Source organism: Phaseolus vulgaris, chromosome 1, assembly GCF_051622355.1.
Source record: "Phaseolus vulgaris cultivar YP4 chromosome 1, ASM5162235v1, whole genome shotgun sequence".
NCBI classification, from domain to species: Eukaryota; Viridiplantae; Streptophyta; class Magnoliopsida; order Fabales; family Fabaceae; genus Phaseolus; species Phaseolus vulgaris.
In genome coordinates this window covers 8,970,886-8,997,361 of record NC_143498.1, presented here as the reverse complement: position 1 = coordinate 8,997,361, position 26,476 = coordinate 8,970,886, and the positions used below count along the sequence as shown (strand labels likewise).

The window sequence follows — 26,476 nt, the reverse complement described above, 5'->3', positions numbered from 1 at the left end:
AATACTTAAATATAGAGTATAATAATTCTTAAAAAAGAAAATTTTGTCCAAAAGGATGATATATATAATTAAACTTATAATTAATCGTAAGATTTTTTTTTAAGTGTATTAGAAGTTTTAAAATTGAATCAATATCTTTAATTTTAATCTAATGAAATTTATAAAATTTATTTTATTGAAGTAAATATGAAAAAGATATTTAATGAAAAAATATATTAAAAAAGTAATAATTTTATTATTTTTCGTTATTGTTTTAAATTCATAATGAAGAGGAACCTATGATAATCAATCAAAATGAAATTCAAAATTCAGTTATTTAGAACTAAATTTTAACTATGGTTATAAACAATTAAATAATAAATAGTTAAATATGTTGTCCAAGTAAACAATACATTATTAAATGTTTTTCCAATCTTGCTACTTTGAAAAAAGAATTTCTTACAACCTTTATTAATTGTGCGAGACATTCAACAGGACTTTGATTGACCCGTGTTGTCAACGGACACCAGAACAGAATAAACGCACGACACACAAAGGCGACAAAAATAACGTATTTAACAATTTAAACTTTAAACTTGAGTGGGACCGACCACTCACATGAATTGTCTTGTCTCATCATCCCCATTCACACACCAAACAAACACCAACTCGCCCTCCCTTTCGTTCTCAGTATCTGTAAAAACCCAAACTTTCATCACAAATTAACTTTGAATGCAAAAAATCTAACCCACTTGGTGTAGTAACTGTCACTTCCTCGCTCCTTTCCTCGAACCTTCGTTTCTTCTTTCTGCGTCCCCTTCTTCATTCCCCTCTTCACTTGCAATCTGCTTTCATAGCCCTTCCTACGTTTCATTCAGTTCCTCTTCTTCTGTCTCTATCTTCATTTTCCATCACAAACTGGTTCAGACTTTGCAGTTTTCAAGTTCGTGCTTTCTCCGTTTTCTTTGTTTTTTTCCCATACTTGACCGCCCCTTGTGATATTTCTCCACTGTTTATGTGCCATTACTTACTTTTCTACTTCACCACTGCTTGGTCGAAATCTGGGAGTTTAATCAACGCCAACATACATGTTAGTTATTTTCAATGAGTTTGGTTTCAAAAAAAGTTCCTTTAAAAAAACAAAGATTGGGTGATTTTTTTAATGGAATCTTTCCCTTTTGGGCTATAGCAGATACAATCAATCTTGAGAACTTTATTTTTGGTATCACAAATTTGATTTCTTTTATCATTACAAGTTTAATTTAATTTCACCGGTTTGTATTTTTTGATATTGTTATGGTGGGGTTTGTGTTTTGCTTGAGAAATGAAGTGTCTGATTGTCATTGTCTCTTATTTATTTCAGGAATAGGGAGTGTGGTGAATGAAGGAGGTATTCAATGAGATTTACAAGGCTGGTTCTGCTTTATTGTTCTTGAAGTAGGCTACAATTATGAGCACTGCACAACAAGAGAAGGTTGTTAGGTTAGTATGAAGATGCCTGCCTTATTTACTCACATTGATTTTATGTTGCTGTCTATGAAAATTTTAGAAGCATTCTACTTTTTATCCGTAGCATGTATTTTTCATTCTTGCGGTTGAGGGTAAGAGTCACAATTCAGTTACCACTTGTCCAAATCAAACCGTTTCGACATTTCCAAATTATCAACCTTATATTATAGAAGTTTTTTTTTTTCCTTAATCAGCATTTATATGGAAGACATCTTTTGGTAGGAATAACACATGTTAACTAAGTTTATATTGCCATTTATTCATCGTTTAATATTTATGTGATGTTCAGGTTTAGGGATTGGAATTTGGAGAAGAGTTCTGAGAGCAATTATTCTGAGATCAAAATTGCACACTCAGGGATATTTAGAACGACATTAAGTTCAGTTTCTGAGAAGTTTCAAAATGGATTGGAATCTGGTTCTGATAGGATAAAAAGCTTCAGAACATCATTCAAATCTTTTCCCTATAGTAGTGCTCTTTCTAGAAGTTTTAGTTCTAGAAAGAAAATACTTGATCCGCAGGGTCCATTCCTTCAAAGGTGGAACAAGATATTTGTATTATTATGTGTTATCGCAGTATCACTGGATCCTTTGTTCTTTTATGTCCCGGTTATTGATGATGAGAAAAAATGTCTTTCACTGGACAGTAAGATGGAGATTACAGCAACTGTCTTAAGATCTTTCTCTGATGCTTTTTATATAATCCACATGATTTTCCAATTTCGTACTGGATTCATTGCTCCCTCTTCTCGTGTATTTGGAAGAGGTGTTTTGGTTGAAGATTCTTGGGCAATAGCAAGGAGGTATCTATCATCATATTTCTTAGTTGACATTCTTGCTGTTCTTCCCCTCCCACAGGTACGGATACTTTCATATTGTCTATGTCCCACTAACATCTTAGTGTAGATTCAATTTTACATTGTTGTGGGGTTCATTTGTGATCTTATTGACTCAAGGCTTGTTATAATATTGCTAGGTGGTGATTCTAGTTATCATTCCAAAGATGAGTGGTTTTAAATCACTTAATACCAAGAACTTGCTGAAATTTGTTGTCTTCTTCCAATATGTGCCTCGTTTATTGCGGGTCATTCCATTATATAGAGAAGTTACAAGAGCCTCTGGCATTCTCACTGAAACTGCTTGGGCTGGAGCTGCATTTAATCTATTTCTTTACATGCTTGCAAGTCATGTAAGTTTACGATATATACTTTCATTTATGTGTATCGAAATTGAATTTTGATAACATTGCTTTCACATAGGTACTTGTTTGTGTTATTTACGTGCTATTTTCTAGCCTTACTAGTTTTTTTTTTTTTTTTTTATATTTTTGTTCGAGCAGTTATTGATAGCTTTTCAGATGTGGTAGTGGGAGTGATGTTCTGTCCATAACAATTTCATTTTGTCTTATCAGTTCATTAAAAATTTATGGTTTTTCTGCGGAGGCTATGTGTACATGTGTAAGTGGGTTGGGATCTACACTTGCCACTTCTGTATGCTATGCTAGTTGCATAACAGACATATAGATTATTAGATGCAGGTATTTGAAGATTGAATTGGCTAGTTTATGATAGGAATGGTAAAAATGAAAATTGCAGAATAGAGAAGTTTCTAAAGAGTCCTAGCTTTGGGAACGACCATCTCCATACAATTCTTCCTATCTCTCCTAAGCCAACTCTTGCATTTTATTCCCACTCTTTTCTAGCAGAGTCCTCTCTTGCCTGCTTCCACATGTCTAGGTAATTACAAGATTTCTATCCTCTCTCCCTCCAGTGAATTGTAAACCCTACTGTTCCAGTGGAATTCAATGGTTTATTTGATTTCCATTCCCCTGGTGAGAGGTGGGTATGTTTTTTTCCATGGGAAAATTGGATTTTAAAACAGACTCTTAGAAATATTAAATTAAAATCAAACATGTTTATGATTGTACCTATTAATAACATTTCTGGTTTTGTTAAAGGTTTCTAGTTGGGTTTTTTTCTTGCCTTTTTTTATTCCTAAAAAGACTGTAATATGTATGGTCACAGTAATCCTGGAAATGTTAAAGTATACATTTGTTAATATGCTGTCATAAGTGTTTAATGGAAGATTGAATACTTAACGAAGGCTTCTTACAAGTATTTAATGGTATTCATGTGACCCTATATTTCTAAATGTTAGAGTACTGTTAAATTTTTAGAGTTATTTTTCAGACTTCTTTGAATGTGCTACAAAATGTAAGCAAAAGTAGGGAAAACAAATCAAAACAGAGACAATTTCAGTTCCCAAATTATCTTTCTCTTACTCTAATTTTTTCTACACAATTTTGTAGAAATTAAGTTCCTTGAGTTTTAAATACTATCATTTCCTCTGGAATACCACCAACAACCTTGAATCACCTTAAATAGAATGCAACTTGAAAGGTTAACTACCTTTGATATGCTAATTTCCCCAACAGTGGTAAGTTTACTAGTTGTGTTTGAGAACGCAAAATAAATTCTCTTGCACCCTTCTCTTTATGTAAAATTAGATAAATTTAATTTTGTGATCAGCAGGTTGCTAATGATCTCTTATTCAGCATTTATATACTGTAAAAGATGTTGTTGATGTGCCTGTGTTGGACACATTTTAGGCATTTTGTGTCAGGTGTGAGACAATACTTCAAAATTTTGCGAATAAGTATTCATGTCGTTGCTTGTTGTATGTGTTCATACTTTTCAAGTATCCATGTATATTGTAGTTACCATGTACCTTTTTGTTTTTATTCCTAGTATTGCATGTTTAAATATGACACATCAATTTGCATTTTTCTTACAAAACATAATATTAGTGAAAGTTTGAAAATATGAATTGATGTCACTTGCATTTCTTTGTGATTGCTGAGTTAATTGCTTTTTCAGGTTGTTGGTGCCTTTTGGTACTTGTTTTCTATAGAACGAGAAACCACATGTTGGCAAGAAGCCTGTCGAAGTAATACAACAGTGTGTAACAAGGCAGATATGTATTGTAATGATTATTGGGGTGGGCTGAGCAAAATTTCGACATTCCTGAATACTTCTTGCCCAATACAGAAGGAAGATAAAAATCTCTTTGATTTTGGAATGTTCCTTGATGCTCTTCAATCCGGTGTTGTGGAGTCAAGAGATTTTCCACAAAAATTCTTTTACTGCTTTTGGTGGGGCTTAAAAAATTTGAGGTGCGCTTCTTTGATTTTTATTTTTAATATATGTTATGAATTTAGGTTTGAGGTAAATAATATTATGTTGCAATAAGTTTTTGATTTTGTGGCTTCTTTTGGGGTTTGATGTGCAATAATAGGATATTTTTTGTACTGTTGCACTACTTGGATTTTATAAGTGTATGCGCTCAAAGCATAGAAATGTTTATGATAGTTCCCTATTATGCTGGATGATTTGTGGTTATAAGTTTTCTTCCTTTCAAAGTGTTTGCATGCATCTTCAGGTCCATGTGTTTTTGTCTGCAAGAAGTGGTTGGGCACATAATATTTGTAGATAGATAAAGAATGGATCATCAGTTAAATTAATGTACTAGTTAGATGTGCTGAAGGCTGGAAAATGATTTACACTTCAGTTTTGAATCTGTTTGCTTTGCTCAATAAAAATGCTACCTAGGGTGGGGATTCTCTCAGCCAGCATGAGTGTATGTCTTTTAAATTTTAAGCTTGAGCATATTATTACTGAAGTTATTATCTAATATTCTGTAATTTCTTTTATTGCAGTTCTCTTGGCCAGAACCTGGGAACAAGTACCTATGTTTGGGAAATATGCTTTGCAGTTTTCATTTCTGTATCTGGTTTGGTGTTATTTTCATTCCTCATTGGAAATATGCAGGTTCGTACCAAATACTCCGTTTGTTCCTCTTTTAGGGTAGTTGAAGGTTCTTTTGGAGAAACTAAGAATGCAATAATTTTTTCATTTTAATAAAATGTTTTTAGATTTTCCATTTTACCATTTTCATTGCTACATCATAGCAAGGTATATATTTAAACTAGTTAAAATTAGGTGAAGGGTGAGAGTATAAATGGTTAATGACAGTTAAATAGAAACAAAAGAAAAAGATTTCATCTAATCATGCAATGGAGCTGACATGTACTATTTATTAATTTTGGATTTTGTACTTTTATTGCAAGTGCTACATATACTTTCTTGTCTTTTATCTTTTCCTTCTTTGAATACTATTCTTCTGTAAGGTCAGTATATCTTTTTATCTTGCTAGTTGAATTAAGATATCCTAGTTGAATTATGAGATTTCCATGGAACAACTGCCAAACTAAGTTTTCTTATCCATCTTCTAATCATACCCAAACGTTTGATCTCCATGGCTTTTTCATCACATTTCTAAAAATCTTGTTTTGGTGATTCATAAGTTAAGCAATTCTTGTATCTTTATGGCTTAAAATAAAAAATGCTGCAACAAGCAATAAAAGTTAGTTATGAGTTTACTATAGAGGTAAATCAGTTTGATAAGAAGAGAGTATAGTTATTAGTTACAAGAATAGAGTTTACTGAGTAATTCTGTTATATTTTCTATAGTTTTTTGACCAATTATACTTGTTTTGAAACAGACATATTTGCAGTCAACAACCACAAGATTGGAGGAGATGAGAGTGAAGAGGAGGGATGCAGAACAGTGGATGTCTCACCGATTGCTTCCTGATGGCCTGAGAGTGCGAATCAGACGATATGAGCAGTACAAATGGCAAGAAACCAGAGGCGTAGATGAAGACAATTTGGTTCGTAATCTTCCCAAGGATTTAAGAAGAGACATTAAGCGACATCTTTGTTTGGCTTTGCTAATGAGAGTAAGTGCCCCTGTCCCCTTCATATATATTTTTTTAATCTTTATTCCTTTTCTGCTGTTATCCACATATTTTGAACCAACCACCTATGTGTAGTGATTGTGAATTTCTTACTTTTGTTGAATATCTCTTTTCCAAAATGTTGGTGGTATTCTAGAAGAGCAAAATTGTGTAGTATAAAACCAATCTAAAACAACAAAGTAAAGATTGAAAATAACTCTTAGAATCATATAATTGTGCTTTAACATTTATAAATATAAAGAATTACATGAATCCCCATCAAATACTTTTAAGAAGCTTTCATTAATTATTCAATCTCCATTAAACACCACATTATTCAACAGATGTATACTTCAACATTGCCAAGATTACTATGACCATAAATATTACAATGTTTTTAGGTATAAAGGATCAAGACAAGCCCAACTAGAGAAACCTTTAACAAAACCAGATATTGTTCATATCATCACTTCTGATAGAAGAATCTTGTAAAACTCACTTTAATCAATATTTCATCTAGTTGTTGATGTTTTTATGACAAAAATATTTGTTTTCATTCTTATACTTCAATGGGGGGTCTTATAAGACCAGGTCATAAACTTCTGACCTGCAATGGAAATGTCCTAATAGTTACTTTTGTTTCAAAATTAGTTTCTCTAATAGAATAAATAAAAACCATAGTTGATTTTGAGTTCAATATGAGAAATAACCAACCCTTGGTATCGAACTATTTAAAATCTATCTTAACGAGAGTTTTTAATATGATATCAGTCCTGTTTAGTGTTTATCATAAGGAATTTTTTTAATAGTATATACATGTGCGCAAATTCATCTAATTAGCAGGTTTATTTTGAGTTAGTATTAGAAGTAACCAACCCAATATTGTGTGCTGTGTGTGAAGGTGCCAATGTTTGAGAAAATGGATGAACAACTTCTGGATGCAATGTGTGACCGTCTGAAGCCGGTGCTGTTCACTGAAGAAAGCTACATTGTGAGGGAAGGAGACCCAGTTGATGAGATGCTGTTCATAATGCGTGGGAAGTTACTGACCATAACAACTAACGGTGGAAGAACCGGTTTCTTCAACTCGGAGTATCTGAAAGCTGGTGACTTCTGTGGAGAGGAGCTTCTGACGTGGGCCTTGGATCCCCATTCCTCATCCAACCTTCCCACCTCAACCAGAACAGTCCAAACTCTTTCAGAAGTGGAAGCCTTCGCCCTCAAAGCCGATGACTTGAAGTTCGTGGCATCACAGTTTCGGCGCCTTCACAGTAAGCAGCTACGCCACACTTTCCGGTTCTACTCGCAACAATGGCGGTCGTGGGCTGCGTGCTTCATCCAAGCTGCATGGCGGCGATACAGTAAGAGGAAGCTTGAAGAATCCCTGGTTGAAGACGAGAATAGACTGCAAAATGTGTTGGCTAAATCAGGTGGAAGCTCACCTAGCCTTGGTGCTACAATATATGCTTCAAGGTTTGCTGCAAATGCACTTACATTGCTACGCCGTAATGGTGCAAAGAAGGGTAGGGTGGCAGAGAGATTACCCCCCATGCTTTTTCAGAAGCCTGCAGAACCTGATTTTACTGCGGATGAAGAATAAACACAAATGAAGAACATCATGGAATCATGTTTTGGTACAATTTTCAAGTGTATAATATACGGGGTTCAGAAATTAAGCCAAGTTGTATATATAAAATTGTTTCAAAAATTCTTCGTGCACCATATCTATTCCAACTAGTACTCAATCTGTAATTAGAAAATGTACCTTATAATTATTATCCAAAATATATTTTTCAGATTTTATTTCTTGGATTTATTATTGAAGTTCAGATTTTTTTTTTAAAATACATTTTCAGTCGGATTTGGATTTATAGAACACTTTTTGGATTCCAGAAATTTTTGTCTGGAATGCAATTTTAGATTGTGTTTTGGATTTTTTTTAAAAAACGTATTTTATTTTATTTTCTGGAACCAGATTTTACTTTTGAATTAAATTTTTTAAATTCTGAATTCAGAAAAAAGAGTAATTTTAGAAATTTTAAAAAAATGATATAATACAGGTTAAAATTTATATAATACAGAAAAACTTGTCAAAATGTTTTAGTCGTGATTGAGTGAGTTCATTATATTTTTTATGATTAAAAATATTACATTATAAATTTAAAATAATTATAATTTTATTGAGTTAATATAAATTTAACCATATAAAGACAAACAAAAAATTAGTGTAATCTAGATATAATACACTATTTTATTTTTATAAAAAATATTATTATTATTATAATAACTATTAAAATAAAAATATATTAATAAATTATAAAAATATTTTTATAAAAATAATTATAAAATAAATAATTTTTTTTATAATTTTATTGTATGTTAGTTTTATTGTGTAGGTAAATTTTTATTGGAAAAAATTATTTAAATTTAAAAAAAGGTATTTAAAGGGTAAAATTGTAAGAAATTAGATTTTTTTTTTCAAATTCAAATTTTTCTAAATTTTTAAACATTTAAATTTTCAGTTTAAAATAAATAACTGTCAAATTTAAAGGAGAGAAACTCTTTATATATATATATATATATATATATATATATATATATCGATTAAGTTCATCGATTATGAAAGCATGTGTTTTAATCTTTAATCATGATAATATTTTAGTTGTTTAAATTTACTTCTTATGGGCTTAATCAACATACATTATTCTTTATTTTATACACTTTTATATGATGCCCCTTTACAAAATTATTAATTTGGTTTTGAAAATTACTGATACTTATTTTAACCCGAAATTTCACAGTAGTTTATTTATTTTGTTGACATATTTGTTACAAAAATGTTTTATTAACACCCTATGTCACTGACACAGACTTGACACCGCTTGCGTGACATTAATTGACGCTGCAAACGTGACATTTGGTGAGGATGTGACACTGGCTATATATTATAATATATGACTCGTAGCACACCCGTGTGTCTGTAAGTGGCTACTTACGTGACGCACGCAAAAATGGTTCCTCCACATATACTAGCAAACGCAAAACTGGTTACCCGTGTGTTTGTAAGTGGTTACCTATGTGACATTTATGGTCACCCACTCTTCATGAAAAAAAATCAATTTTTTTTAATAAAAATCATATATTACATCGGTTAAGTGACTTAATCGATGTAAAAATCATATATTACATTGATTAGATGGTTTAACCGATGTAGGTTTCTTCACATATATTGGCACACACAAAACTGGTTACCCGTGTATGTGTAAGTGGTTACCTATGTGATGTTTATGGTCACCCACTCTTCATGAAAAAAAATTAATTTTTTTTAATAAAAACCATATATTACATCGGTTAAGTGACTTAATCGATGTAAAACTCATATATTACATCGATTAGATGATTTAACCGATGTAGGTTTCTTCACATATACTAGAACACGCAAAACTGGTTACCCGTGTGTCTGTAAGTGGTTACCTATGTGACGTTTATGGTCACCCACTCTTCATGAAAAAAAATCAATTTTTTTTAATAAAAACCATATATTACATCGGTTAAGTGACTTAATCAATGTAAAAATCATATATTACATCGATTAGATGGTTTAACCGATGTAGGTTTCTTCACATATACTGGCACACACAAAACTGGTTACCCGTGTGTCTGTAATTGGTTACCTATGTGACGCTTATGGTCACCCATCTTCATGAAAAAAATCATTTTTTTAATAAAAACCATATATTACATCGGTTAGATGGCTTAACCGATGTAGGTTTCTCCACATATACTGGCAAACGCAAAACTGATTACCTGTGTGTCTGTAAATGGTTACCTATGTGACGTTTATGGTCACCAACTCTTCATGAAAAAAATCAATTTTTTTTAATAAAAACCATATATTACATCGGTTAGATGGCTTAACCGATGTAAAAGTCATATATTACATCGGTTAGATGGCTTAACCGATGTAGGTTTCTCCACATATACTGGCACACACAAAACTGGTTACCCGTGTGTCTGTAAATGGTTACCTATGTGACGTTTATGACCCACCCACTCTTTATGAAAAAAAAATCATTTTTTTAATATGGGCCATATATTACATCGGTTAGATGACTTAACCGATGTAATATGGGTCATTCTGAGTAAAACAAAATATATTACACTGGTTGTTTGTAAGAACCGATGTAATATATTATTTTTTACCCTATTTTGAAGATCGCGCTGCTCATTCGCGCGCAATCTCACTCTATCACATCATTGCCACATCTGCAGCGTCAAATGTATGTCATGTGCAAAAGGTGTCAATATATCGAGACTCTATTTATTATGCAATGAAAAAAAAAATCACAATAAAAGAATAGTTATTCAAACTTTATCATAGTAAGGATAAAATTTAAAAAACGTAATAGAAACTGTTACCAACACTAATATATTAATAGTAGTATAGATAATGTTATTTATACTTTTAAAAAATATACTATTTCATCAAATTTAAATTTTTCTATAAATTTAACTAGAATCATATTAATTAAATATATTAAAAAATATCTGAAATACATAAATTAAAGTGAAAACAACATTCAATTTTCATTAATATATATAATTATATTATGTATAGGAGTTTTTAAAATATACTTTTAACACATAGAAAATCTGTATATTAAAAAATAAGTTTATGATTAACTCATTATTATATAACTAGTTTGTAATGGGAGGATTGTCCATTTATATTGGTATTTTTGCATTAGTAATTTTTAATAATTACATCACTTCACTTTCCCACATTAATCATTGCTTGAACATATAAATTTTTTTTTAATTTTTTTGAGACTAAGGTCTTGACTCAATTACTATCAACAACATTTGAGACTAATGTTTCAACTCAATTATATTTTCATCAGCCTCAAAGACTGTAATACTTTCTTCCACTTCATCTTCAATAGTAGTTTTAACATTCTTGACTACATAGGCTGATATTCGAGATAAAAAGCTTGAACATTATTCTTTACTCATCATCATTCAGTAGCCATTACACCTATGACTTTGTCTTCAGTTCTCAGATCCTTTACTACTTCTTCGAGAGTTTTTGTATCATTGCATCTTGAATCCTTTATATGGATCTATTTTCTCAATAAAATCTTAAGTATCTTAAAACAAAAAAAAAACTTCGTTAAAATCATATTTCTTCAAAGGCAAATCAACATGTGAAACATATGCAATATAATTCTTTCGAGCAACATTACTCACTTTGAAATGTCCATCTCGATTCCACAGGAACACCCTTTGATGCTAAGTTAATGTGACTGCTCTACTCCTTGAGGGGTTTTCACTAAAATACGAAAGCATAATGTTATGAGGCTTAAGTCCTCCAATTTTTAACCAAACTCTTTTAGCATTGATTTGGGTAAAATGTTAGTAGTTGTTCAACCATTTATAAAAATTAAGAAATGCACAACTTTGATTTAAAAATCTTGAGAGCACAAATGACTATGAGAAAATGTTTTAAAAATCTTGAGAGCACAAATGACTATGAGAAAATGTTTAGAAAAGCTCAATATATAACTGTTCATTTCAAATTTATTATTTAATTTTTTATATTATTTTATTTTTTATTATTGTTAATGATTATTAATTATTAATTCTCTATTTCTTTCATTATTATTTAATACTCTATTTCAACTGAAAGGACATGTTGTTTGAGACACACGGAAACATCAAGAGTCATGATTAATATTTGGCTATAAATAGGTAACATAGTTTGGTTTTTTATTATTTAGAATCCAACTTTCTTTCCTCCTTGCTTCTTGTTGCTCTCTCTATTATTCACTTTCGTGAAGCCCACTGCTGAAGAAATTCTTAGACTTGACACGCGAGGTCTATTTTGCTCAATGAACATCCGCAGTGAAGTATGTATCTTTATTTTCTTAAATTTCCACTTTTACACAGTTTCTTCAGTTCCTGACTTTTTATTGTTTATTTAAAAATGTATAGCTTGGGTATGTTGACGATGCATTCACGATTGAGTTTCAAAAAGAACTTGGTGAGAAGTGGACCCTTGCAGATAGTGCAGGGAACGTCAATATAGTACATTATAACGAGGATTTATTGTCTCCCAAAATGTTGTGTGGATGGTGGACTTCGAGTGATTTTTATGGCTTTAAAGGCGACCACTATATCATATTCTGTTACATCGGTCAAAACGTTTTCCATATAACTATTTACATGGGAGAGGTCTTTGAAAGTGGTGTAAATCGTTATTTGGAAGAAGTTGAAGGGAGGGAATTGTTGACCATTGGTCCCTTTGACCATTTTTCCATAAAGTTGTCTCTGTTACACATCTATGCCAGTTATCTGGTGAGTTTAGCATTCCTTTTTTTTTAAATGTCGTGCCTTATATTCTATTTCTTTTGTTGACTTATTATTTCCATGTTCTTGAAGAATATTCCTGCTCCATTTGCGGAATATCTTCGCAAAGGGAGATTTAGAAAGGTTAGCCTACATGGACTGCTGAAGGAGGTCGAATGTAAGGTCTTAAAAGGAAGGTTTCCTGCTAGAACCATTAAACTTGGCAGCGGCTGAAAGATTTTTTTGTCGTCTTCATTCTTTCCGTGAAGGTCACAAAATTATCTTTGAATCATATAGCAGGAACTCTTCTTCTCATATCAGAGTTTTGCTACTGATGCCAAGTCATTATGTTAGCAAACACAGATAATTTTATTTCTTATATTTTTAGGCTAATCGTTTCCATTGCTTTTAAACAAAGACAAATATTTATTTTTTTTACTTTATTTAAGAACTATTACTTATTTTTTGTGGTTTCACTTTGTTGGAAACCATAACAGTTAATTAGTCTTAATGTTTATGTTTATTATTATTGTTATTATGTAATTATTTTTTATTGTATTTTTTCCCTGCATTACTTGCAATATGCATACATAATGTGTTAAACTTTTCATTCATTATCTAACATATTTATAATGTGTTGGCATAATTTGATATGTTTAACGCTATAACAATTTCTAGTACATTAAACTCATAAAAACTATTTCATGATTTTTTCTTATTTATTATTTATTTTGACTTAATATTCTAAAATTTTGATTGTGATTATATTGTTCATTATTAAGTATTCAATGATGTATTCAATTGTTTGACGGTTTAGCATAGATCTGGTGAGGAATCCATGTTTACTCCACTGTATTCACTTTTTTTTATCAATTCTATTTTATTGTACTTCAAAATTTTCATGATATTCATGTGTTATCATTTGTCATTATATTTGGTTTGAATTTATATAAAAAAGGGTGGACGCATAGTTTAATGTGTCATTCACCGAATCATGTTTCTGAACACACATTTTTTTTTTATCCATTTTACATTAACTGGACTTCATATAATGTAATTATTTAAACTTTTTACATTATTTCTTATTTTTAATTACAATAAATAGTGCAAGATATTTTTTGAGATGGACCTACAACACAAGTTGGTGGTCAAGAGTCGTATTTACTTTTATAATTTTTATGTGAACTTTATATTAGATAGGACTTTGGATAATTGAAAATAGTTCAAATTATTGTAATGTACATGTTGTTTACAAAATTAATTCATTTTACCTACATTCCAAAGTTATGTAATTTGGTGTTGTATTTTTTATAGGATATATTTAATTCTAATGCGTTACTTTTTAAATTTTTTTAATTTATGGACAATTATAAATTGTAATAATTTTTTTTTTAAAACTAAATCAAAGTTGAAAATGTCAAATACCATAAAAAAATGTCTAAGAAATTTGAAAATAGCTGATGAAATTACATTTTAATTTTTTTAATTCTTAATTTTTACCACTTTCTATTTGGTTAACATGCATAATAAGGCACCTACACTAATATATGGTTTTTAAATTTTCATTCTTCATTACTACCTCATGCATATTGTATCTAACATATATCGTATCGTTTATTTTTTATTGCTACCCCTCATATACATATTGTATACCATATTGTTTATTTTTGTAACTATGAAATGAATTAAACATAGTCACGTCAAAATAAAACTTCATTCAGAGAGCTCATTTTATAATGAAGAGTATTCAAATAAAAGGTATATTTAGTTAATGTATTTTATTATTTTCATATTTAATAAATTTTATTTAATTATTTTTTTAACATTACAGTATTCATGAAAATCTGATATTCAAAGGAGAGATTTTACCATCATCCTGAATGATCAATAATTTTGTTCATAATAATTTTATTTTTGCTCAATTTTATCTATTCTCAATTATTTAGTAATAATTGATTGTAATATATCAACATTATTTCTCTTTACTTTTTAATATTATAATATTATAAATTAAGTATATAATTTTACACCTATGATCCTGTAGTGTTTTAAATTATTAACTATAGTTAAATTTTTCTATATTGCGTTTTTAATATACCCATCATATCTATTTTTAATTTATATGATTTTTACTTAATTTAATTTTAACTTATAATTCATTGTATAACTAATATTACAATTTAATATCTTACCTTTAAGAAAAACAAATTTAATCTAATATTATAATATTAATATTTAAATATGATATTTTCAATGCACGGGTCAGGTACTACTAGTGTTATTACGAGGGAGGACGAAGAATACTCCAAACTAGTTGCGATCATCTTTGTTTAATGGAAACCAAAAAACAAACCCAACCAACCTTCCATTCTCCAATTGCTTCTCACTTCTCTTCCTAAACATGGCTTCTCTCCCATTCCTCTCGCAAATTTCCCACTCTCTTTCCTTTCCGCCACATCGCCACCGCTTCCATCGCCATTTCCCCACCGCTCTCGCTGCTTCCTACCAATCTGCAGCCTCCGCAGGTGCGTTTTCTGGACTCTCGCTGCTTCCTAATCAATGTTGATTTTCGAAACTAATGGTGCGTTGACATTGCAGATTCTAAAACTGAAGTATCTCGTGTTCCGGTTTTGACTTCCTCCGAGGTCTAATCTTTTTTTGTACTCTCAATTTTTGTTTGTGGTTCGGGTTAGGACTTGTTATGACTGGAGAATATTCTCTGTTTGCAGTTTTTTTTTGTTTGTTAACTATACTGTTACCGGATATTTATCAATTTTGTTCTCGACTAATCTCTCTTCTAACTACCTTCAAAAATAAACGGGTGAGGTTGAGGTAGATGTAAACTATTTTGTAAGATGATAATGGTGACTATCCTATATCCGTTAAAAGGGTCATAGAGCCTGTTATCTATGCAGCTAGCCCAGGGTGCATTGGAGAAAAAAAAATCCAGCCCATTATATAAGTAAGATAATTCTCACTTTTATTGAGTTAGACCTAAATTATTTAAAAGATTAATCACTTTGTTTAGATTTTCAACCATGTTTTCAGAAAGCACTAATTTGGAATTTCACAAAGGACTTGTTGATTATCAATGGTTGTTTAATTGCCAATATTCGATGAAATTCACTATATACGTGACTAGATGTTTGTGGATAATGTAACAGTGATATAATTCAATGTACTCAACAAACTTTTTTTATCTCATATCATTTTAGAAAGTGAATTTTTCAAGAAAGGTCTAAAAGTTATGATTGTGACAAAAAAAAATTTGTATGGCTGAAGTAAAGATAATTATGTTTGTAACCATAGTGAAATTAGAAAGGGAAAATCATTATTTTTAATATGTGATTTCAGTATTACTTACTAACTGCATTTTTTTCGTATGTTTCTTTTTTCTTCTTTTGAACGCACAAGGCCTATGAAAGGCTAAAATCATTTAGAGAAAAGATAAAGGGCAAGCAACAGTTTCTTGCTATGTATTCTAGTATTTTTGATGGGATAACAACAGACCCAGCCGCTATGGTTATTCCTATGGATGACCACATGATCCATAGGGGCCACGGTGTGTTTGATACTGCTGCAATAGTGGATGGGTTAGTGATTTCCACCTCAAAATGATATTTACTCTTTTGTTTTCTATTTTCTAAAGCAATCAAATGGTGTATTGTGTGCATTATAGATACCTATATGAGCTAGATCAACACCTTGATCGCTTTTTAAGTTCAGCATTCATGTCTAAAATAGATCCCCCATTTGATCGTGGAAGCATAAGGAGAATACTAATACAAACTGTAAGTGCTTCCAAGTGTAGAAAAGGATCACTAAGATATTGGCTCTCAGCAGGACCTGGTGACTTTCAGTTATCTCCCTCTAACTGCCACCAGTCAAGTCTTTATGCAATAGTAATACAGGATCTGTCACCATCGTCGCTTAATTCCAGGGGAGTTAAAGTTGTTACTTCATCTGTTCCCATTAAACACCCCAAGTTTGCCATTACTAAGAGTGTGAATTATCTTCCAAATGTGCTCTCAAAGGTTGAAGCTGAAGAAGCTGGTGCTTTTGTAGGCATTTGGCTTGATGATGAAGGTTTTGTTGCAGAAGGGCCTAATATGAATGTGGCCTTTGTCACTAAAGAGAAGGAACTAATAATGCCTCACTTTGACAAAATTTTGAGTGGCTGCACAGCTAAGAGAGTTTTAACCCTTGCCGAGGGTTTGTTAAGCGAGGGTAAGCTTAAGGGGATAAGGATGGAAAATGTGACTGTTGAAGAAGGTAAAAAAGCAGATGAAATGATGCTTCTTGGCAGTGGAGTTCTTGTTTGCCCTGTAGTGCAGTGGGATGAACACGTTATTGGTGATGGTAAGTGTTTTTACTTCTCGCTGCAAAAGGTTATACGATTTACTGTATGTTTGGAGGGAACTTCTATGTAAGTACTTTTAAAAAAGTAGGAAAGAAAAATTAAATTAGTTTCTCCAGAAGTTAAAATTAACTTATGCATGAGTTAAAAAATCAGATTTTGGAATAGTGGATAGGAAATAGTTTTTATAAACTAAGGCACGCCTAAGTAAATTTTGGAATATGAAGAAATTGATTTAATTTTTTCTTCTTATTTTTCTCATAAAAGTGGTTATGGAGAAGTTTCTCCAAACAGATCTTGCATGTATGCACTCTAGTAAATTATGCGTATGCTTTTCTTTAGTCTTCTCCAAGGCATCAGTTGACTGAATTAACAGGAACTTCTTAGTGGAGTTAGAAGATTCTATTCTTTTTGTGTTTTGTTCTGTTGTTCTTCAATTATATGAATATGATTCCAAAGAGAATTGAAACTAGGTTTGGGAAGTTAATGGTTAGAGATAGGAACCAATTGAAAACGGCTATTGAAAACAGAACAATGAAACCTAGAAAAAGTAAGCGCTACAAAATGTTTGATAAGTTTAAAGACGATTGTCACAATAATTTATAAGTCTTGATTACATAATGAAGGAAACAATCCTTGGAGAGAGATATTCTCAATATTTTGTCAAAAAATAATTTTTCATTTTCTGAATTCAAAAATAAATTAGTTTTAGGATTTGTCTCCTTTACAAGTAAATAAAAGAAAAATAAAATCTCTATATCACAAGCAAAACTAATTTGTCCCAGAAGTTAAGTGGAGCGCATTCTAAACTTATGGTTTTAATTTCAAATTTTATCCCAAGAATTATACTAGTAATTTTATTTTAACTTTCCAAACATGTTATACATGTAATTAGTCTAGTCTTCTCAAAATTTTGTCTTACATCTGAATTGTGAATTGTTGATAATAATGGTAAACATAGGATCCTGCTAGGTCAAGGGAATGTCTGTCAAGCTTTCTTTGCCACATATTCGGTCATGTTGATAGATTGATCATGCAAATGAATCTTCCTTAATGCATTTTTTTTCTCTGATTCTCCAGTCTCCACACAAGATTTTATCTCCAAAAGTTTTACGTTTGATTCTTAGACGGTTAAACTTGAAAATGGTCATGGTATATTGTTTGGTCGAGGTCTTTTGACCTGAAATATGTTAATCATTACATAAACAGATTCGATCTTGCTTGTTTTTGTGAACTGTTGCTAACTTGCATTGTGCGTTCCTTGTCAGTGTATGGGACCCTTTAGTTAGGATTGACTCTCTTGATTTACAGTTCGGTTGGTCCATCACAGAGAGCTTTTGTAATCATTATCTGAGTAAATTTTATGTATCTTCTCATGAGCTGATTGATTGTTATGCATTCCTTGTAGGCAAAGAGGGCCCTGTAACACAGGCTCTCTTCAATCTAATTGTTGATGACATGAAATCAGGACCCTCAACTGTTCGTATACCGGTTCCATATTGACACAACATTTTTTCCTTTTCCTTCTCTACGTTTTGTAATGAAGATTCACCATCAGTAGTTGTGATGCCCCAACCCCAAGAGGGATGCCTATTAGTCTTGTAAGAATCAGTATTCCATGGAGCTTAGTTTTCAAATGTGTTTCTGTGGTTTGGTGTCATGAACCGTTCTTGTTGAGACTTGCTTCTGATATCCGTGTGTACTTTTGAATATTGTTGAAATTTTTTGAATCACATAAGTTTATCTACAATGTTACAGTTACACTGTTAGTCAAGAGCTGTTCGACAAATAAGATCTAAAGTTTGAAGATACACAACACAGACAAAGCATTTAAAGCTCCATCCGGAAGATTTTCCATAACTAATTTGTGAATCAACTAAAAAATTTCCTTGATAAAATTCAACTGGTGGCAAAATGGCATGACACTTTTTCCGCAAGTATTGCACCTTCATATTTTTTTTGGCGCAGCTCTTTATTACAATATAATAACAAAAATGCCTTTTGAAATCCTTGTATATTTAGAATATTTGTTCTAGAAATGTAATTAAAACCTTCCGAAATATTTTATGGAGAGTTTATGAAATCTTCCGGAAAGCTTATTTGAAAAGCATTCTCTTGTTTGGAAATTAACTTTTTAATCACAGAATAGCTGCGTCCTGAGGACTGCGGTGAATGACCCTTTCTTTGGTTGGTATTGTTTGCGATCAGAGATGCACTTATACAAATGACTTTAGGCAATTACGTCAGGTTCCAAAAAACATATTCTGAAATTTATTTTATGAATTTTGAAAAGTGTTCTAGAAAAATATAGTGGAATAGATAATTCGAAACTCACTTTAAAAAAAGAGAGTAAAATAGGCATTTTCAAAATTGTAAAGGTACAAAATCAAATTGAGGGGGTATAAGAAGAAATGCCATGATTTTAGAGATCTATACAAATGATTTTAGAGACTTCTTAACTGGCTATGGTGAAGTGATAGAGGCTTCTTCTTCCCTGCATCCCCATGATTTTAAATATTCCAACATTACCCTTGACCTAAAATTTGAAAAGGGCACCGTTCTGCATTTCCACAATCACGGATCATCTTTATCCATGGGTATCAACTGCTGTAGAGGTTCTTCATAATTGTTGGGAGCAAAGTGAAAGAGTACGCAACGTTGCCGAAGTACTGTTTTGGTTATAGAGGTAAGAGTTAAGTTTTTTGTTAAGGAGCACGGTGGTTATGGAGATTTCAGGATTACCAGATACCAGGATCCGGTAATATATTCCGGATTCATGAATCTAGAATTAATTAAATTATTTGTTTCGGATGAGGGGTGTTCCGGAAGGTAAAATGTCATAAATTGTAGTTTCTCGAATTGCTAAATCTGGAAGCCTAAATTGCATTACGGATTGGTGGATCCAAAATTGTTTTTTGTGTTATGGATTCCTGAATCTGGAATGCATCACTTGCATTATGGATTTATGAATCCAGAATTATTTTTTTGTGTTATGGATTCCTGAATTCGAAATGGTCTTTCTGAATTATGGATTGTTGGATCCAAAATGATTTTTTTGACTTATGGATTCATGGATTCGGAATGCAATAATTTTGTTTCATTTTGTTTATTTGTAGAAGCATGGATAGTAGTGAAGAATTTGAACAAGAATTATATGATGGTGTGGATGTGTGGGATGATGATGATATTGAGAAGTCATTATCTAAATCGAAGGGATATGAATGTACAAATGCGTTTACTACAGATGAGGTAAAGTTAAGTTTGTAAAGTATGTTTAAGTTGTTTATTAATTAGTAAATAATTTGTTATGATATATGGGTGTGATATAGACTGGAACCACTCCAAATATGCAGGAACACAAGTTCCAACATCAGCTGCTAATACTGCACCCTGTATGAGGTTAGCATTATAATCTAACCATCGATGGTCGATATCAGATGTGGATGGATCGCCATGATGAACGATGGTTGGGTGACTATGGATACACTGTATATATCCAAACTGTCTGAGTACACGTTCAGGCAAATGCATCTGCCTACAACCCCTCAACCGAATGTACCCTGAAAATAATGAAATCCACTCAAAAGGACGCACCGCTCTATGCTCTTCATAGGGCATCCATTGAACAACACCTACACAAAGGCTATTTAATTGCATCCGAACTGAGGCATGTGTGGACAACCTACTCCCAACCATATATTTATACACCGCGGTTGATCCTCAACATAGTCATCCCGAAGCTATCGGTGCCCAATACTCATAAAGTGCTCATATATCCACGATGAAAATAATGTGACATACCCAGCTAACTCTCTAGTATTTGCATAGGAACCATCTCCCAACTGCTCATACATATGGGTCAAAGCAGCTACTGCCCACGAGTATCCTCCGGTGTGCCTTAAATCTACAAATAATCCCAAGTAGGATACACTAACTGAGGTAGCACTCTTATCTGCAAAGATGGTGCAACCTACTAGGTGTAGCAAATATGCCCGTGCAGCCATAGTCCATTGTCTCCTGGTACATACGTCCTCATACATCTCCCTCAACCAGCTTAGACGCACATGTCCACCCCGACAATGACGAGTCTCAACAGTTGCTACTCCCCGATCTACACGAAGTGAATCAACAAGCAAATCGGTTGCCGCAACTGCATCCAAGCTCGGATACATGTAGAATTGTCCCATAATTGGGAGGTGCAACAAATTCGACACATCATCCAATGTGATGGTCAACTCACCTACAGGTAGATGAAATGAATTTTTCTATGGGTGCCACCTTTCTACAAAGGCACACAACAGTCCTTTGTCTATCGTGTCATAGCTTGCCCCAACAAGTGCAGTTAAACCTGACAACTCCACTGCAGGTAGTATCCGAGGATAAAGAGCACCCATCTTATTCATTTTTCGACCATAAGACACCAATTTTAACTCTCCTCGATCCTAATTTAACCAACCAAAATCATATAAAATATACAATTTAATCAACACAAATTATATCAAATTAACAGGATAACAAGTATCATAATACAACATATTTACTTACCACACCATTCCATAATTGCATGGCCACATGGGCTTCATAACCTGTCAACAGTGTCCCATCCCGTGGACTTCCGGGATAACCTTCACCTTCTACTTCAGGTGTGTCTTCATCCTCCACCTCCATTTGGGGTTCAGCTTCTTCAGGTTCAACATGTTCTACATCTTCATGTTCAACATGTTTTACATCTTCATGTTCAACATGTTCTTCACCTTCATTCACATGTCTTCTTCTTCTTCTAACAGAGGTTGTGGGACGTAGATGATCACCTTGTGAACCTCCACCCTAGTCTTCACCATTTTTGTTCAATTACACCATTCAAGTTAAACCAAATTGCAATCTAATTAATGAGTGCATACAAACTAATTATATGGTACCATATAATACCAAGCAAAACACTACAAAACCTTGACCCAATATAATTGTTGTTTACTAATTTGAGTAACACAAACACAAACAACAACAACTCATTATTCCGGACACATCAATCCGGTACAATACCGAATCCATAAATTTGGAAGCTTACCGGATCCCGAAATCCGAAACATTCCCGGAATCAGAAATTCAGGATTTACCATATCCATAAGTTTGGAATGTGAAAAAATGATTACGGAAACATAAATCCATGGAAAAAAGGGATGTGTAAATCTGAAAAACAAAAAAATTTACTTACCTTTGTCAATAGCACTCTAAATCACCAAAAAGGAATGTGTGAGATTGAAAGAAGAATGTTATGGAGGTGTCGCTGCTATGCTGTTGTGGAAGAGGAAGAAAAACGCTGCGCAAATGAGAAAATCAACGCAGCCTTCATTTTAGGGTTTTTTCATATTAGGGATATGTTTGGAATTTTAAAAACTAATAAGGGTCTTTGTATAGGAGTGTGGGGGTGCAGGAAAACAAAGTGGGGGTGCAGGAAGAAATTGCCAGTGATAGATAGCCGAATAATGTAGGACCACTCAGCCAACTGGTATGGGTTGTTTCTTCCTACATCCTACCAAATTCTTCCTACACCCCATTATTTTTAAAAAGACTATTTTTAAAAATGATTTCAGGATTGTTCTTTCTAGAATATTTTCGAACATATTTTCTGAAATATATTTTATTAATTCTGGCTGTTTCTTGGCTTTGTGTTTCGTTGCAGTGGTGGTTGGTGGTGGTCTGTCGTCATTTATAGTGAGAGGTGGTTGGTAGTGGTGTTGGTAGGTTACTGCATTTCGTTCATGGATAGTCTTGTATTTTTTTTTTCACTTCTAGATTTTGTGAAATCCAAAAACTTTTCGGATTACAAAATCCAAAATAAAAAATTTGAATTTTATGCATTTCAGATTATGTAATCCTTAATATAAAAAATTATATTCTGGATTGCACAATCTGGAACATATTCCCGAATATGGAAACGCATTCTGGATTGTGCAATCTAGAAGACGTTTAAAAAACAAATTTCAGATTGTACAATCTGGAAGGTACTTCCAGATTTAGAATTATCTTCTAGATTATACAATCCAAAATGTGTTTTCCTAAACCATACAATCTGGAAGGTGTTTTTTAATTCATAATAGGTGGTTTGAAATCATTTAAAATCTTGATTTTTTTTTGTTTTTAATAAAACTTCAGTTAAAATGTTCATTTTATTAATTCAGAAAATTATAATAAAGTTGTTACGTAGTTGTAGGTGAATCATTGTTGAATTATAGAGAAGGAATCCCAACATTGGAAAAAATATCTGATGAAGTAGATAAGATATTTGATATGAAACAATTAATGAATTTTGTGGGCAGTGAAGATGAATTGTTTCAAGGAGACTGTGTTAGGCATTTTACAACAAATGAGGTAAAGGAAATTTAATTTATTTGTGTTATAACTTTGATAATTGATGTAATTATGTTGTAATGTATTTGTGTAGCTTTTTCCTACATGAGATGACTTACTTCAATGGGTGCGTAGGGTGACCTTTGGACTTAGTTTTGTGATAGTCATTATTAGATCTGACACAATAAATGGAAAATAGGGGAGAAATACATGTCTTGTTAGGTTGTGAATTGACTGAAACATTAGTTGGTCACCCTTATGATGGGAAATTGAAATCAAATGAACAATTCATGCTTGTTGACATGACTAAAAGTTTAGTTACGTCGTCAAACATATTACTTACTTTGAAAGAGAAAAATGAGGATAATGTCACAACAATAAAGCAAGTATAAAATGATAGATACACATATAAAAAGATTAGTTAGAAGAACTATAACTAATTTGCAACATTTAATGATGTTGTTAAACCGTAACAATTATATTCACTAGAGTAGGTGTCACGAGTCTTCCTAGGTTGTGAGTGATTTTTTATGGACACTTCCTTATTCAAAGAAATTGTTAAATTCATTTAGCATTGTCTTCTTGATGGATAAAACTTACAAACCACAAAATAAAGGTTACCTTTGTTTTTGGTGTGTCATCCACAGGCTGACTTTTTCTTCTACTTGTGTTCTCAGCAAATGAGCGAGAAAACAACTTCATTTATGCTCTACATTGTCTTTCCTAAAGCTTCCAATTTTCTATGCCGCTTTCAAATTAATAAGAACATTAAAGCAAAATGTAAAATGTTAGTTGATTTTGTGGAGGCTTGGGAAATTATCATGGATGCTCGGGGGATTGTCATTAGTTGTTAATGTGATGAATTTGGGGGGTGTTTTAAACGTTTTGAAAGTATTTGTTCGTCATGACCATTATTTGTTGAGTATGTGAGTAACACATGGGTCATTCCACATCAGCAAAAGTTTGTAAAGGCATCAACATATTCAGTCATGTATTTGGGAAATACAACATCAAATAGGTATGTTTGTATGTCTTATAATAAACTATGTTTTGAATTCTTCTTCCTTCTGCACCTTTTCTCTTTTTCTAGATTGTCCCCGTCTACACCTTCTATAGACGTTCCTCTATACATGGTCTAGACTGGGTAGAGTGTCCTCTATAGAACCTTCTATACAAGGTCTACGCGGTCCTTTGGTAGACCGTTTAGACCTTGTACAAAAGGTCCTCTAAGGAACTATTTAGACAGTCTACACCTTATATAGATGGTCTAACAGGGGAGTGCCTAGACGATCTAGACCTTCTATAGAGGTTCCCCTCTTGAACAGTTTAGATGTTTCCCTGTTAGACCATCTATACAAGGTGTGTACTGCCTAGACGGTCCCTAAAGGACTTTTTGTACAAGGTCTAGATAGTCTACTAGAGGATTGTGTAGACTTTGTATAAATAGTTTAATAGAGAAGCGTCTAGATGATTTAAACCTTATACAGAGGGTCCCCTACTAGACCATCTAGACCATGTGTAGAGTGTCCTCTAGTAGACCATATACATCTTTTGTACAAGGTGTAGACACTTTATCATAGAATCGTTTATACAAGGTCTAGATATTCTAACAGGGTACCTTCTATACAATGTCTAAATTGGCTAGACAACCCCCTGAACGACCTTATGTGCAAGGTCTAGACGATCTACTAAAGGATCATGTAGAATTTGTATATATGGTTTAATAGGGGGAGAGTTTACACAATCTAGACCTTATATAGAGGGTCTCCTGTTAGACCGCCTTGACAATGAATAGACAATCCTCTAGTAGACCATCTACACATTTTGTACAACGTGCAGTCAGTCTATTAGAGAATCGTCTATACAAGGTCTAGACTGTCTAATAGGGTACCTTCTATACAAGGTTGGGATTGGCTAAACGGTCCCCTAGACGACCTTATATGGAAGGTATAGACGGTTTACCACAACATCGTGTAGACTTTGTATGGTTTAACAGGGAGGGTCTAAATGGTCTAGACCTTATATAGAGGGTCCCCTGTTACACCGTCCAAACCTTATAGAGAAATTCCTTTGGTTGATTGTCTACACCTTGTACATAAGGTGTAGATGGTCTACCGGAGGACCACTTTACAAGGGACATTCTATAGATAGTCCCTGTAGACCGTTTAAACAAAGAAGAAACATGAAAAACATACCACATAATGTTCTCTTCATAATTTACGAATGAATTTTGTACATGTTAATTACTTTTTGTTTGTTTTATGATATGTATGGTTGAATTTGTTCACTGGACTTTGAAGCGTATGCAACAAAATAGTATGAAAGACTTGTGTACACGTTGGGATTTTGATGGAAGCATCCTTCACACATCAGCAAAAGACTTATCAAAAACCACTAAACTTGTCCTCAAGTTTCAAAGTTGAAACTCAAGAGGATCTCTCCCAACGAAATTCCCTTTGTATGATAACCTAGGAGAAGAATGCTCCCATTTTTAAGACTTTCACAAAATGAGCAAGAAAACAAGTTCTAAGCAACTTCAATTCTTAATCAAGCAAAAATGAGTTACAAAGGGGAGCGGGGGGGGGGGGGGGGGGGGAAGGGGGAGGGTAGGCCTCTTATTTATAGATGGAGAGTCTCTACCCACTCAATGCTTTAGGAGTTGTGAGACTAATTGTGCAAAGTTTAGCTGCACTTGCATTTTGATGGAGGAACATCAAGTCACCACAACTTTGGACTAAGAGGATAGAAAAAGATAAAGCTTTGATTAGAACATCCATTTCTAATAGTCTTTTTCATATTCTTAGTCTTGTAAATTTGTATAGAGAAATATATGTTTATTTTGGCTTGTATGTATTGGGCTTAAATTTGGGCCATGTAATGGGCTTTTTTTTTGGGCTATGTATTGAGCCTAGTAAAGTAAGATAAAAATAAGAAAAGAAAAGTTTAGTTAGGGTTACAATTGGACCACTCTAGGCCCAATGCAACCCTAGATCGTCTAGGGTTTAAAAGCACATTTGGAGCATGACTTGGCACACATGGAAAGCATGGCAACCAGCTATATCCAGATGGATGGGGGCATGGACAACATGCATGGACACTTGGCAACACACCAATGGAGATTTTTCTCATCCAATCACAAAT

General features: G+C 32.8%; 2 protein-coding genes across 4 annotated transcripts; both read left to right on the top strand.

The window, feature by feature from the left end:
• Positions 1-604: 604 nt before the first annotated feature.
• On the top strand, positions 605-8,085 carry LOC137813444 (cyclic nucleotide-gated ion channel 1). Of its 2 annotated transcripts, none has more exons than XM_068615699.2 (8): positions 605-922; positions 1,343-1,461; positions 1,778-2,345; positions 2,464-2,676; positions 4,364-4,659; positions 5,203-5,314; positions 6,049-6,285; positions 7,184-8,085. In XM_068615699.2, exons 2-8 carry the CDS (start codon positions 1,430-1,432, stop codon positions 7,880-7,882), a joined length of 2,157 nt encoding a protein of 718 aa, XP_068471800.1. In that variant the 5' UTR covers positions 605-922; positions 1,343-1,429; the 3' UTR covers positions 7,883-8,085. The 2 variants fall into 2 exon arrangements, with proteins under 2 accessions (XP_068471800.1, XP_068471799.1); XM_068615698.2 differs by having other exon boundaries at positions 628-1,069.
• Positions 8,086-14,891: 6,806 nt separating this feature from the next.
• On the top strand, positions 14,892-18,745 carry ADCL (D-aminoacid aminotransferase-like PLP-dependent enzymes superfamily protein). Of its 2 annotated transcripts, XM_068615696.1 has the most exons (5): positions 14,892-15,152; positions 15,226-15,272; positions 16,042-16,220; positions 16,307-16,986; positions 18,393-18,745. In XM_068615696.1, the coding sequence occupies exons 1-5, from the start codon at positions 15,029-15,031 to the stop codon at positions 18,485-18,487; spliced, it is 1,125 nt and encodes a 374-aa protein (XP_068471797.1). In that variant the 5' UTR covers positions 14,892-15,028; the 3' UTR covers positions 18,488-18,745. The 2 variants fall into 2 exon arrangements, with proteins under 2 accessions (XP_068471797.1, XP_068471798.1); XM_068615697.2 differs by lacking the exons at positions 14,892-15,152; positions 15,226-15,272 and adding an exon at positions 15,557-15,589.
• The last annotated feature ends 7,731 nt before the right edge of the window (positions 18,746-26,476 follow it).